Below are 12,470 nucleotides of genomic sequence, written 5' to 3'. Positions count from 1 at the left end.
CGGTGCCCCGGGCCGCCCCGGAGCCGCCGGGCGCGCCATGAAGCCGGCGCGGCTGCTGCTGCTGCTGAGCGGGTGCGCGCTGCTGCTGTCGCCGGCCGTGCGCGGCTGCGGGCCGGGCAGGGTGGTGGGCAGCCGCCGCCGCCCGCCCCGCAAGCTCATCCCGCTCGCCTACAAGCAGTTCAGCCCCAACGTCCCCGAGAAGACGCTGGGGGCTAGCGGCCGCTACGAGGGCAAGATCGCGCGTAACTCGGAGCGCTTCAAGGAGCTGACGCCCAACTACAACCCCGACATCATCTTCAAGGACGAGGAGAACACTGGCGCCGACCGGCTCATGACCCAGGTACGGCCCGCTGCCGCCCGGTTCTGTCCCCGCGCCGGGCATCTGCGGGCATCGGGGCTGCCCCCGAGCGCCCCGCTACCCACTCTCCGGGGACCGTGCGGGCCCGGCGCTGTGGCTTCCCCGTCCTGCCCCGGGCATCCCAGTGCCGGGTCCGGGCTGCCGGCGTGCGGCGAGTGCATCTCCCTTCGTCGGGCGCTGCAAAGCTCTGCCCCTTCGGCTGCGCTGTGCGCGTCGGACAGCATGCTGCGCCTTGGTACGGCAGCACCCTGCTCCCGGAACCGGCAGCACYTTGTCCCCTGAGATAGCAGCACCCTGCCCCGCTGCTCCTCGGAGCCTGTAGCATCCGTGCCTGGCTGTACCCCTAGGTACGCCCTTGTGCCTCCCGAGCTGGCAGCATCCTGCGTTGCTGCTCCTCAACTTGTCCCACTGACCCCCGGGCTGGCAACACCCTGCACTCCAAGCTGGCAGCCAGCCCTGGTGCCCCTGAGCCATGCCACACTGCCCRCGATCCAGCAGCATCCTCCCACATCCCCTGGATCTGGCAGGACTGTGCCGCACTGTTCCCTATTCAGGCAGCACCCTGCCCCAGTGCAGCYATCCTGCCCTTGCCCCTCTGCTCTGCCTACCCATTGGCAGAGCAGGCAGCGTGCCTGTTGGGACAGACCAGAACCTGGTGTGCTGGCAAAGAGGAGAGTAGGCTCCAGAAGAGCTCTTGCTGACCTTGTCCCCACTCTACCCTCCCTCAGTGTCCCCTCTTCCTGAATGCCTCGTGGGATAGTGAAGGGTGCTCAATGGGAAATGCTTGTTATGCTCAGGGATGGGGACAACCTGTTACTGCAAAAGCCCTGTTGCAGTCAGCTTACAAGTGCCCTGGACTGGCAGGAAGGACGGGGGGGTGGACGACACAGACGACAGCAGAGGAGGGGGGGTGATGCTGGACGAAGGTTACTCTGTGTTTTAATATTGCCAGGAGAATGCCTGAGGGTTTCAGGAATGCAGATAAGGAGCCGCACGGCCTTGCTAAGAAACCTGGCCACCAGCCTCAGCAGTGGGTTACAGCCTGAACAAGCTCCTGGGGGAAGCGGAGGCAAGCTGGGACTGTCCTTCTGACCACTGCCCCCCCGGTCAGGGGCCGGTGGRTGGGTGAACACGGGTGACTGTGATTGTAGGCACTGAGCAAGGCCCTGGCCATAGTTTCTGACCAAGGTGTTGGTATCATTGGGAGGAGAAGCTGCTCGGGTCCTGGCTTGACAGCTCCTTAAACCTGTGTGCTGTGAGTGCAGGTCCCTCAGGGCAGGGACCGTGGTCCAGGTTGGTTTTCAGAGGACTGTAGCAGAGGGKCCGGGATCCCCTGCAAGGCAGCAAGCTTGGGGAGTTGCACAGGTTGTGGTTGCCGGTGACTGGAGCCCTGGGGCTGGTCTGTAACCTGCCGCCCCTGGGCAGCAGCTTCAGGGATATTTGAGGAAGCAGTGTGCTCCTCTGCTCCGTGCATTGGGGAAGTTGATGACATCATTGGAGGCAGGAGAGTGCTTCAAGTGGTGTTTTCTCCTGAGAGTGCTCCCACCACCTTCTCTAACCCAGCCAGTGCCCCTCTGCAAACCTGGGATAGGGAGGGCTCCGTGTCCCACCTGCCAGCCTAACATTTCATGCTGTACCACTGCCTTGTTGGCAGGGTGCCTAGAAGCATCCTGGTCTGGAGCCTCACAAACGAGCATTCTYACTCCAGCAGGGTCCCTGGCCATCACACATCCACACACAGATGGGTACCACCATGCCTTGGGCAGCTCTGCAGGGAATTGTTCATCTTGCTGTGGAGGTGGAATGATTTCTGGCAGCCTGCTGCCATCCCACAGCCTCCTGGGCTTGTCTTGTGGCCCCTGGCTGTGGCAAATGTCCCCAGACATGGGAACTCTGGCTCTGGCACCATGTCCTGTGTTGCTATAGGTTGGGAAAGGCCATTGACCCAACTCCTTGTCCCTTCCCCCAGAGCACTGGCTTTTACTGCTGTTGACTCACTTCAAACCTGTTTTCTTTCCCCAAGTCCAAGGGTCTGGGTGTCCCAGGCAGCCGGAAGATGTCGCCTGCTTAGAGGAGTGGGTAGTGCTGCTCTCTGCCYGCCTTTCCTTTATCGTTTCATCTTCCTCAAGAATTCCAGTGTGTTTGCTCTCACTGGTCCCACTCGGAGGTGCTGAGATAAGGCTGGAGGCAGAACCCGCCTCACCTCTCCCCAGCAGCCTGGCCCAGGAATGCCATGGGTCCCCTGCCCCCATGGAGTCCCAAACCCAGCCTCTCCCTACCCCAGCTTTCACCCCTTGCAGCCACTGTTTCCCAGCTGACACAGAGACCATCCTTGCAGTGGTGAGGAATTTCTCATGCAGACCTTGGATAGGACTTTTGGCTTCCTTTGAGAGAAGCTTGAGGAGGAGATGCTAGTAAAACCCTTTTTTCTCCTGGCCAGACTCTGGACATGGGAGCAGCTGTGGCCAAGCATACTCCATTCACGACACCTCTGCTGAGACTGTGGTCACACCTGAGTGTGCTTCATACTTCCCCTGAGATGATCCTGGGGTCCGTGCTGACTGCACCCCATCTYGGAACTCTGTTCTGCTGCCTTCCCTAACGTGGTTTAGCTTGCCCCACAGGACACGGTTCTGTCCCCTGTATGGACACAAAAAGGGAGATGCCAAGGTTGGGCAGAAGGTGGCTAGAACTTTGCCCAGCCCTACGTCCCCAGAGTCTTCACCATGAAGTGCACGGGACAGCAGAGCCACCAGCTTAGTGTGGTCATATGGGACCCCATCATGCATGTGAGCTGGGGGTGCCCAGTCATCTGCACCACTACAGGGGCAAGCTGTGCCCTCCCTGCTGTCACCATCAAACGCAGACCCTGTGGGCMGCCCATGCTCATGAGTTTTCTGGTCCCTGCCTGTTTGTCTGTGCAGGCAGCAGAGCCCCTGGGCAGGCAATGCCCATCCCTACCTACTTACTGCAGCTCATGCCTGCTCCCTGCCCATTGCTGACTGCTCCTTGCCCATCCCTGTCCATCCCTGTCCATCCCTGTCCATCCCTGACTTTTATTGTCAGGGATGTGCCTCCTGTGCCTGCTCCCTGCGCATCCCCACCTGTTCAGCCTTGCCTATCACTGCTTGCTCGCTACTTATTTTTGCTCATTCCTGCCGTTTCCTCCTCTTAGTTGCTTCTTCCCTGCCCATCCATGGCTGTTCCTTATCCGCTGCCGCCCTGCCCACCAGTTCCCCASCCGTTAGTATCTGCCTCCTCCTGCCTAGTGCCTGCCTGGTCCTCGTCCATCGGTACCTGCTGCCGTCGCTGCCGGTCCCCGCCCGCGCTCTGACACCTGCTGGCCACCGATGGCACCGCCAGAGCCGGGGACAGGGTGCTCCCGGGCTCTGCCTGACGCTGTCCCTGCCGGGGGGCAAAGGCTTGCCCAGTCTCGTTGTTTTTGTGCGGGCAGGGTGTCCCTGGAGGACAGAAGGGCTGGCAGTGAGGGCGGGAGTGGTGCCCGGAGCAGGGTGCTGGCATGGGAGCAGCAAGGGAATGCCTGGAGTGATGGCTGAGGGATGCAGGGGGGCTTTAGGGATTCCCTCCTTGCTTCCAGTGCTGAACCCCCTTCCTGTGGAGTCCCTGTGGGTCTGGAGACCTTGGGAACAGCTTGTCACATGTGCCAAGTGGCACCGCAGTGGTGCTGGACGGGGACAAAAGTCACTCTCCTCCCTATTCCTCCTCCCCTCACCTAGCAAACTGTTTGTCCAGCACCTTCCTGGCTTATCTCCCCACACCCAAGGAGCTGTGGGATGACGGCAGTCCATGTGGGGCAAAGGCCTGCCTGGCACTGCCCTTCCCAGGGCCTGGACCCTGCCAAGTGCAAGCAGGTTTCCCCAAGAGGGGCAGTGCCCACCTTCCTAGGATGGGAGCAGGTGCTTGGGGATAGGGTGAGGACCTTCATTTTTGGTCCCTGTGGAAGCAGTGCTAGAACATGTTTGAGCCTGGGGGTGTAGCAGCATCAGGCTTTAAAGCCTGTGGCTTATGCTGGCTGTGACCATCTCAAGACACATCATGGTGGGCAGTTCCAGTACTGAGCRGGGCATCGTGCAGAAACATCCCCAGCAGTGGTTGTTTTTCAATCTGCTGTCCAGTTACATCATTTAATGCTTCCCAGGACTGGCTTTGTGCATGACCATGAATGCTCTGTCCTTTGCCCTGATTTTATGGGACTCCTTCTTTCCCGGGGAATGGCAGTGAGAGGAGCATCAGAGTCTTTTATCCCTATGGAGACAGAGCTCTCCCACCCAGTGAGCACTGGGCGGTGACAATTGGATTTCTGATCCAGCTGCATGCCTCAGAACCAGCTGTGCCTGTGGCTGTGAACCTCAGCCTCTAGAGCCAGCGTAAAACTAACCCAGTCTCTTTTATATTGTCATTAATTTTATTCACAGTTTCACTTGRTGTGATTCTTAGGGTGCCCTGTGCAGGGCCAGGAGTTTGATCCTATGGGTCCCTTCCAACTCACCATATTCTATGACTCTTCAGAACCTCACAGAACCTCTTTTCCATGCTGCACAGCCCTGGTCCACTCACCTGGTTTTCTGYAGAAGCTCCCATAGCGCTTTTCCTACACCTTTTCTATCCCTCTTCCATCCCTTTAGCAGCAGGGCAAGGGGCCAGATGCTGGGGCGGCACTTTGCAAGGCAAGCGTGCAGAGTTTTGGTCTTTCCCTGACTTTCTGCCGTGGCTAGGGGATGTGGGGCAGGGCAGGTCGAGGCTGGGAGTAGCATGAAACAGGAATTTGGGGCTGGCATCCCTCTGCTTGCTGGGAAGGACTGCCACAGGCACTTGCTTGCGTGTGTGATCTCTGTGGCCAGCAGGTCTGGGGCTTTTGAGATCTGCTGCTGTCCCTCAGCCCTTGTGGTGTGSAGAGGTGAAGGGGGCTTCACTCCACATCCTTTCTGCTCCAGCACAACAGAGCTCTTGGGCAGGTTTGGCACTTGCCATAGGAGCAGAAGCTGGATGGATTATGAGAGCCCAGTGCTGGGTCCCTGTTACTCAGGACTTGAGGAGCCAYAGCAAGCAGAGCTGTGCTGAGGACWGGGCAGGCTGTTTCATTTGTGCCTGGAGACACCCTGGGACCTCCTCCCAGCCAGGAAGCAGCAGGATTGAAGCTCCTGTATCCTCCTCCTGTCAGATGGGAACCACTGGGGTACAATTAGCACAGGGCAGGTGTCCAGTGAGCAGGAAGCCCAACCCAGGCTCTGCTGCTTGGAATTGGAGGGAGAGAGGGACGAGAAGAGTACCCTGTTGGGTGTACACCCCTCTGCCCAGCTGTGGTATCGGGCTCTGCAGGGAGTTTGGGGGRCATGGGATAGATAAGGCACCTCATGTTCTAATATCTTCTTCTACTGGACCAGCCCCCAAGGGCCTGAGGGCCCAGAGAGGCTTAGTGCAGGCATGGTGGGACACAGCCTGCCAACCAGGCAGCTAATCCCTCCCTCCCTCCTTCCCTTCCTCCTTCAAAAAAAGCAGTTATTGACTCTGTCCCTCTGCCCTACAGCGCTGCAAAGACCGATTGAACTCCCTGGCCATCTCTGTCATGAATCAGTGGCCGGGGGTGAAGCTGAGGGTCACAGAGGGCTGGGATGAGGATGGGCACCACTCAGAAGAGTCACTGCATTATGAGGGCCGAGCTGTGGACATCACAACCTCGGACAGGGACCGCAACAAGTATGGCATGCTGGCTCGCCTGGCTGTGGAGGCTGGCTTCGACTGGGTCTACTACGAGTCCAAGGCACACATCCACTGCTCCGTCAAGTCAGGTAAGATTGGGGTGAGGGGCAGTGAGCTGAGCTGGGGGCCAGACCCCCTCTTGCATACCCGGGAACCTGGCTGGCTGGGTAGGGTGCTCCTGCAGGRGGTGCCAGCTCTCGCATCCTGATTGCCCTATCTGGGGCAGACAGTCAGGTGAGGAGTGAGTCACACACCTGTGGCCAGCCAGTGCCATGGGGCAAATTCCCCATCTGGCTCCCATAGACCTACATCTCGACCCACCTTCTCTGGCCTCCTCCTTTTCTTAGCCCACATCCCCTTTTTCCCCAGTCTGACGCCCCAGTTTGCCCATCACACGTCTCCCTTGCCTCTGCCCTTCCAGCCCCTTAGTGCCCATGCTCAGCCTCATCCAGCCCTGCCCTGCTCTGCCGTTGGCTGCTTTTGAGCTTCCGCTGTCCTAGCAGCACCTGTCCATCCCTGCCTAGCCAGGGATGGGGTCAGGAACATCCAGACAGGGACATGCCGGGTACCCTGGGATCAGCTCTTTGCCGTGCAGCACCATCTGCAGCRGGGAGCAGAGCCGGGTGGTTTTTGAGGGGTGCTGGTGGTGTTTGCTTCCTCCTGTGCGGTGCAGTGGGGGCGGCGGGGGGTGGAGAGCTGCTCTCARGCCCTGTCCGAGGCCGGGAGGGGGATGCGTGGGGTGCAAGCCCCCCGCAGGCCGGCAGAAGCAGCCGTAGCCGGGATGCAGTTCCCGCCGGAGCGGCCGCGCTGGCTGCGGGCTGCAGAGGGCAGCAGCGCCCCGCGCACGGCACCGGCACTACCGGGAGGGGCCGTGCTGTCACCGTGTCGCGACAGACTGGGGAGGGCTCTGCGTGTGCGGGGGCTTGCCCGGACACGGCAGCAGCCTCGGCGGCCGCTGGCACACGCACYCCGTGCCGCAGGGCCGTGCCCGCACACGGAGCCATCGCACACCCGTGTGCCACGCACTGTGCGCGGCGGTGCCGGCGCCGGTGCGCCTGTGCTGCCCCGCGTCTCTCGTCCCCGGGCTCGGTTGCCACCGCACTGTGCCTGTCCTGCCCTAGCCCGCAGTCCGCGGCTCGACACCCCCAGACGCCAGCCCGGCCCCCCGCGCTGACCCGCTCCCCGTGCTGATGCCAGGACGGGCACAACACCGGCCGGCGATGGAAGTGGGGCCACCACGCCGCAGACAGGGAGCGATGCACCCCCGGAGAAGAGGGACAAAACGCGGCCGAAGGACCAGGGCTCCCGTGCCCCAGGGCACCCTGTGGGGCTGGCAGGAGGATTGGGGCCAGGCTCCGAAGCAAGGACCATGACCCCACAGCCATGAGGCTGGCCAGAGGAGTGGGGCTGTGCCCCTGGAGAAAGACGGAGGCTTTTGAATCCTGGAATGCTATCCTTGGACAAACTGAAGAGGGATGCTATAACCCAAGAAGCAAACTGGGGCCCGGAGGCCCTGAAGGGCTTCTAGAGGCTGATCATATTCCTCTCACTCTGCAGCASCTCCTCAGGGCTCTGGGTCCCCCATATTTATGCCCAAGGCCATGGGGAACCCAAGAGTGCGTGGTGGAGGCTGTGGGGTACACATCATGATCCCCTCAGAACTGTGTACAGAGGGCAGCCGGGCTGCCCCTGCCTCTTAGTAAATGGCTTTTATTTTTGTATGGATGGCCACATGGCCTGTTGTATGTGTTGTGTCTCCTCGGGTCCTTCCCTGCACACACCTACCCCTCCATGCCCAGTGTCTGTGCCCTCCACTTCTGCCAGGCACCCCTCTCGCCCCCCTGCAGCCCTTCCCCATGGCTCTGCTGCCTGCCTGGGGAGGCGGGATTCAGGATTTGGGACCTGGCCTCTAGAGCAAGGACAGGGCGGACACCGCACTTCATCTGAGCAATAAAAGGATTCTGTCCCAGAGATGGATGCCTCTCTTCGTGGGTTTGGGGGCTGGGATTTGGCTCTGCACAAATCTGGGGAGTGATGGGGGCAGTGCCATYTGGGTGGGGACACTCAGGGATTAGGTGAGGGAGCTGGGAGAGGGCCCTGAGAGGGGGTTAGAGCTCAAGGATAGAACCGTGCAGGGCTAGGAGCAGGACCTAAGKTGAGATGCCGCTGGCAGATGGTGGGAGGGCATCACAGAGATGCTAAGATGGGAATTGCTGGTATTTGGGGGAACACTGCTGCTGGGGTAGCTAAGCACCATTCCTTRGGAAGCCAGGATTCCCCTGCTAAGTGCCAGAATGGGCCCTTGGTGACACTTGGTGACTTGCTGCATCTTTTCATCTGGAGAGGGGTAGAACCCTTGTGCCACCATCGCAGGAGACAAGCCCCAGAGAGTCTGGGTCCTTTACTCTGTGACAATCACTAGACAAGCCCTACCCAGGATGATGGCCACAGGTTGTGACAATTCCCTRCCACCCAGAGAAGCAGGGGTTGGCTGGCATCAGTGGTGCAGGGGTGCACAGGTGGGAGAAGGGAGCAGGACTGCTGCATGGGGTGGAGGGGCGCTGCTGTGCTGGGAAAGGCTGATGCATCCTGTGCTGTTCCTTGCAGCAGCCTCCCAAGCAATGCCCACGACCAGCACTGCAGGGAACAGAGATGTTGTGGGGGTATGCAGGGTGAGACCAGGCACTCTTCTCCTCAGCCTGCCACCGGCTCAGGGCTTTACCTCTGCTTTTTCAAGCTTCGGGTGTCCCCTGGCTGTGTCTTGAACTTTTCAGGCTGTGGTTGTGTCCCACTTCCCTTGCCAGTTTTGGATTTTGGGATCTGTACAGAGGGCTCAATGCCCCAGTACTATGCTGGAGACCCCAGGTGCCAGCTAAAGTGACATGGTGGCTGAGGGATGAGGTGCCTGCAGGGGGGATTGGTGGCTGGGCACATGTAGGGGACATGCATACATTGGTGATGCCAGAGCAGAGTTATCCCTGGCGGGGCAAAGCCAGGCAGTGTGGGAAGGTGTCCATGCACCGTGGAAAGGTGATGCTGAGGGTCTGGCTAACGGGTAACCCTCCTGTCCTCTCTCTCCCTGCGCAGAGCACTCGGCCGCTGCGAAGACAGGGGGCTGCTTTCCCGGGCAGGCACTGGCAACGCTGGAGGACGGTGCCCAGACACCACTGTGGGCACTGCGCCCAGGCCAGCGAGTGCTGGCAATGGACGSGGCGGGCAGGCCCACCTACAGTGACTTCTTGGCTTTCCTGGACAAGGATCCCCGTGCCCTCACCACCTTCTACGTCATCGAGACACAGGAGCCACCCCGGCGCCTGGTCCTGACGCCCACCCAYCTGCTCTTTGTGGCACAGAACGCTTCAGCGCCCGCCGCCCGCTTCCGCCCCATCTTTGCCAGCCTCGTGCGCCCTGGACATTTCGTGCTGGTGGTGGCTGGCGGGGGCAGCTTGCAGCCTGCCGAAGTGGTGCGKGTGTGGGACCGCAGAGATGTGGGAGCCTACGCCCCACTGACGCGCCACGGGACGCTGGTGGTGGATGGCGTGGTGGCTTCGTGCTTTGCTCTGGTGCAGGAGCAACAGCTGGCACAGCTGGCCTTCTGGCCACTCCGGCTCTATCACAGCCTGCTGGGGTGGCCAGGGGTGCAGGGGGATGGTGTGCACTGGTACTCAGGGCTGCTCTACCGCCTGGGCAGGCTGCTCCTGCCCCCTGACAGCTTCCACCCACTGGGGATATCCCAGGCGGAGAGCTGAGGGTGCACCACAGCTCCAGCCAGCACTGCCGCTGGAGGTGATGGCTGCAGGGTGACTTGCTGGGGGCCAGCACCCCGTCCCAAAGCTGGGTGCCCACGGGGAGCTGCCTCCAGCCCTGCCTGCTTGGGGTACAGCCACCTCCTGGATGGGGGCACCGAGGCTCCACGGTGTGCCTCCTCCATGTTCATCACCCCCTCCTCACCCCCTGTTCCGGGGGACCGGAGGGAGGCACGAAGGCTTTTCCCCCGGGACAGGGGGGTGCCCCTGGCTGGATCCACATGCTGCTATGTGTGTGTGTGTGCAATGTGTGTGTGCGTGTGCCCAATTAGCTAATGATGGAGGTCTAAAAGATGAGAGGGAGGGGGAAGAGGAGAGAGCCCTGACTGCTCCACTGGGCTCCCAGCCTGTCTGCTCCCAGTGGGGAAGTTTTGGGAGAGGGGCCCAGGGCCCTTTGCCTGGCAGGCTGGGTGGGAAGGCAGGCAGTGCTATTTCCACCCCTGGGRCATGGCAGCTGGGAGCAGAGTGACCCAGGTACTGGGACTGTGCCTTGCCCTTAGCCCAGGTGCAGGGGGCCCCCAAAACAAGCWGGGGTGGGGGGTCTGGCACAGCTCTGGCATGAGACCTCTGACGTGGTGACACAAGTGCCGCTGGAGGAATAGACTGGGGAGTGAGGTGCCAGGCTCTGCCCAAAGCCAGCACCAGAGCCATCCTGAGCATGCCTGTGGGTCCGCTGTGATAGCGTGTGGGGCTCCGTCTGGCAAGAGGGGGCTGTGGAGGCAGGCACATGGGCAGAAGGGTGAAAATGTCAGCCAGGCATAAACATACACTGGTAGGAGCAGGGAGGGGGGAGAGTCGGGGCTGCAACCCCAGCCTGCTGCAGCCTGAAGAAAGAGGTAGGGGAGAAAACTTCCCAAGCATCCCACCCTGAACTGGCTCAGCCCAAAAACTTTTCCCACCCCAAAGCTAAAAAATCTCCTCAAGSTTCAGACCCTGGCTGGCTCCCCAAKGCCCCAGTACCCCAAACCCTCAGGGTAATTCATTGCTGCTCACCCACTCCTGGGACCTGGGGAGAGTCCCATCAGAGCTGCAGCCACACTTCCCCCTCTCCAAATCCTAGCTAGAGCCTCAGCCTCCCCTAACTCCACATAAGTGGAGAGGAAAGGGCTGAGGGAGGCTGTGACCCATGTCCCCCCTGTAGCATCACGCRTCTTTATTTATTTATCTGCTCTTTGTATGTACCATAGATGGGAGGCAGTGTGGGCGCGTGCAGGGTGAGATGGAAGTGCGGGGCAGGGGTGGGAAGTTGTTTGGTTGGGTGGGGGGTTGATTTTTTTTTTTTAACAAAAAGCAGAAATTATTTAAAGATTATTTTAAAGCACAGCTTTTATGGTGATTGTTGTCCAGGATGAAGTGAGAGAGCGCGAGCGTGGCCGATGGCAGGTGTATTTTTGTCTCTTCACTGGATGTACCTTTCCTGGTTGGGGACACAGCCCAATAAATCCATCGTGGGAGCTCTGAGCTCTGGTGTAGGGAGGGCAGGCAGGGGTTGGGGATGCTCACTGCACAAATCATTCAAGGGCAGGCAGGGCTAGAGCACATCTTGTGCTTCTACAGAAGCAAGATTTGTTCACCCCAGTGCCCTCTACCAGYAAGGATGACATCTCTCTCCTCACTGCCTCATCCATACCCAGGGGAAGGGGGTAGCTGGAGGCTGTGGGATTGACCCAGTCTACATGGGACCAAACTGTCATTAGAGCCACCAGCAAACTAGGGCAGGGTGTAGTGGGGACAACCAGCGTGGGACTGCCAGGGACACCTCACCACCTCAGTGCCTGTCCATCTTTCCATACCACCCCCAATGACCACAATGCTCACTAACCAAGAAGAAGGACCCTGTATCCTGTAGGCAGGTTTCCAATGCCCCTAGTATTAGCCAGTGCTGTCCCTTCAGCCCTTGCCAGCCCACTTCCCCCTCTACCCCATCCCCATGCCAGCAGGAGGAAAGACCACCAGCCGGAACCCCGCACAGCCTCCCCATAGCTSTCCCAGCCACACACCCCTCTGAAGACACCCTGCCCTGGTCTCCTGGGCCATGCTGGGATCGGGATCCCCCTAGGGCTTTCCCTGGACCCCACAGCATGGAAAGTGTGAAGCAATTCGGCAGCAGGCTGCTCTCAGCGAGGGCCCTCATCACCAAGCTAATTTAAGGGCTCTGCAAGGCGGCTGAGCTAATTTAATTAGGTTCTTATTACAGAGAAGGACAAATTGGTCCCCGGGGGGGCCACGGGGTCAGGCTTTCGAGAGGTGCTTTATGGAGTGAAATTTCAATCAGGCTGTTGTCGCAGGCAGGGGGAGCTGGAGGCAGAGGATGCATAGGGAGATGATGCATTAGGGTACCCGCTGGGGGACATCATCTCCAAATTCAGGTTTTAGGGAATCACTGAGTTTGCGGGAAGAATTCGTTGCCCCATTAGAAGCATCTTGCAGGGTGTATGGGGGTTGCTTTGGGATGGAGGCAGGGAAAGTAGCAGGAGACTGGCTCTGAGCTGGTTTTGGGGCAGTGCGAGCAAAGGGAGATACCCATAAGTAAGAGAGTAGGGTCTTTCTGAGGTTCCATTAACTCCCCCATAGATCCGTAACCC

The 12,470-nt window shown here is 60.0% G+C and overlaps 1 protein-coding gene across 1 annotated transcript; it reads left to right on the top strand.

Annotated features, from left to right (window-relative positions):
* The first annotated feature begins 37 nt into the window (after window positions 1–37).
* Window positions 38–11,118, top strand: IHH (Indian hedgehog signaling molecule). Its single transcript, XM_057367576.1, has 3 exons — window positions 38–340; window positions 5,907–6,168; window positions 9,167–11,118. The coding sequence occupies exons 1-3, from the start codon at window positions 38–40 to the stop codon at window positions 9,826–9,828; spliced, it is 1,227 nt and encodes a 408-aa protein (XP_057223559.1). The 3' UTR covers window positions 9,829–11,118.
* The last annotated feature ends 1,352 nt before the right edge of the window (window positions 11,119–12,470 follow it).

This window comes from Malurus melanocephalus, unplaced genomic scaffold (genome assembly GCF_030028575.1).
Source record: "Malurus melanocephalus ecotype Western Australia unplaced genomic scaffold, MMel_1.1 scaffold_81, whole genome shotgun sequence".
Classification (NCBI taxonomy): domain Eukaryota; kingdom Metazoa; phylum Chordata; class Aves; order Passeriformes; family Maluridae; genus Malurus; species Malurus melanocephalus.
Note: the sequence above shows the minus strand (reverse complement) of the source record. Positions and strands in the feature narration are given on the sequence as shown.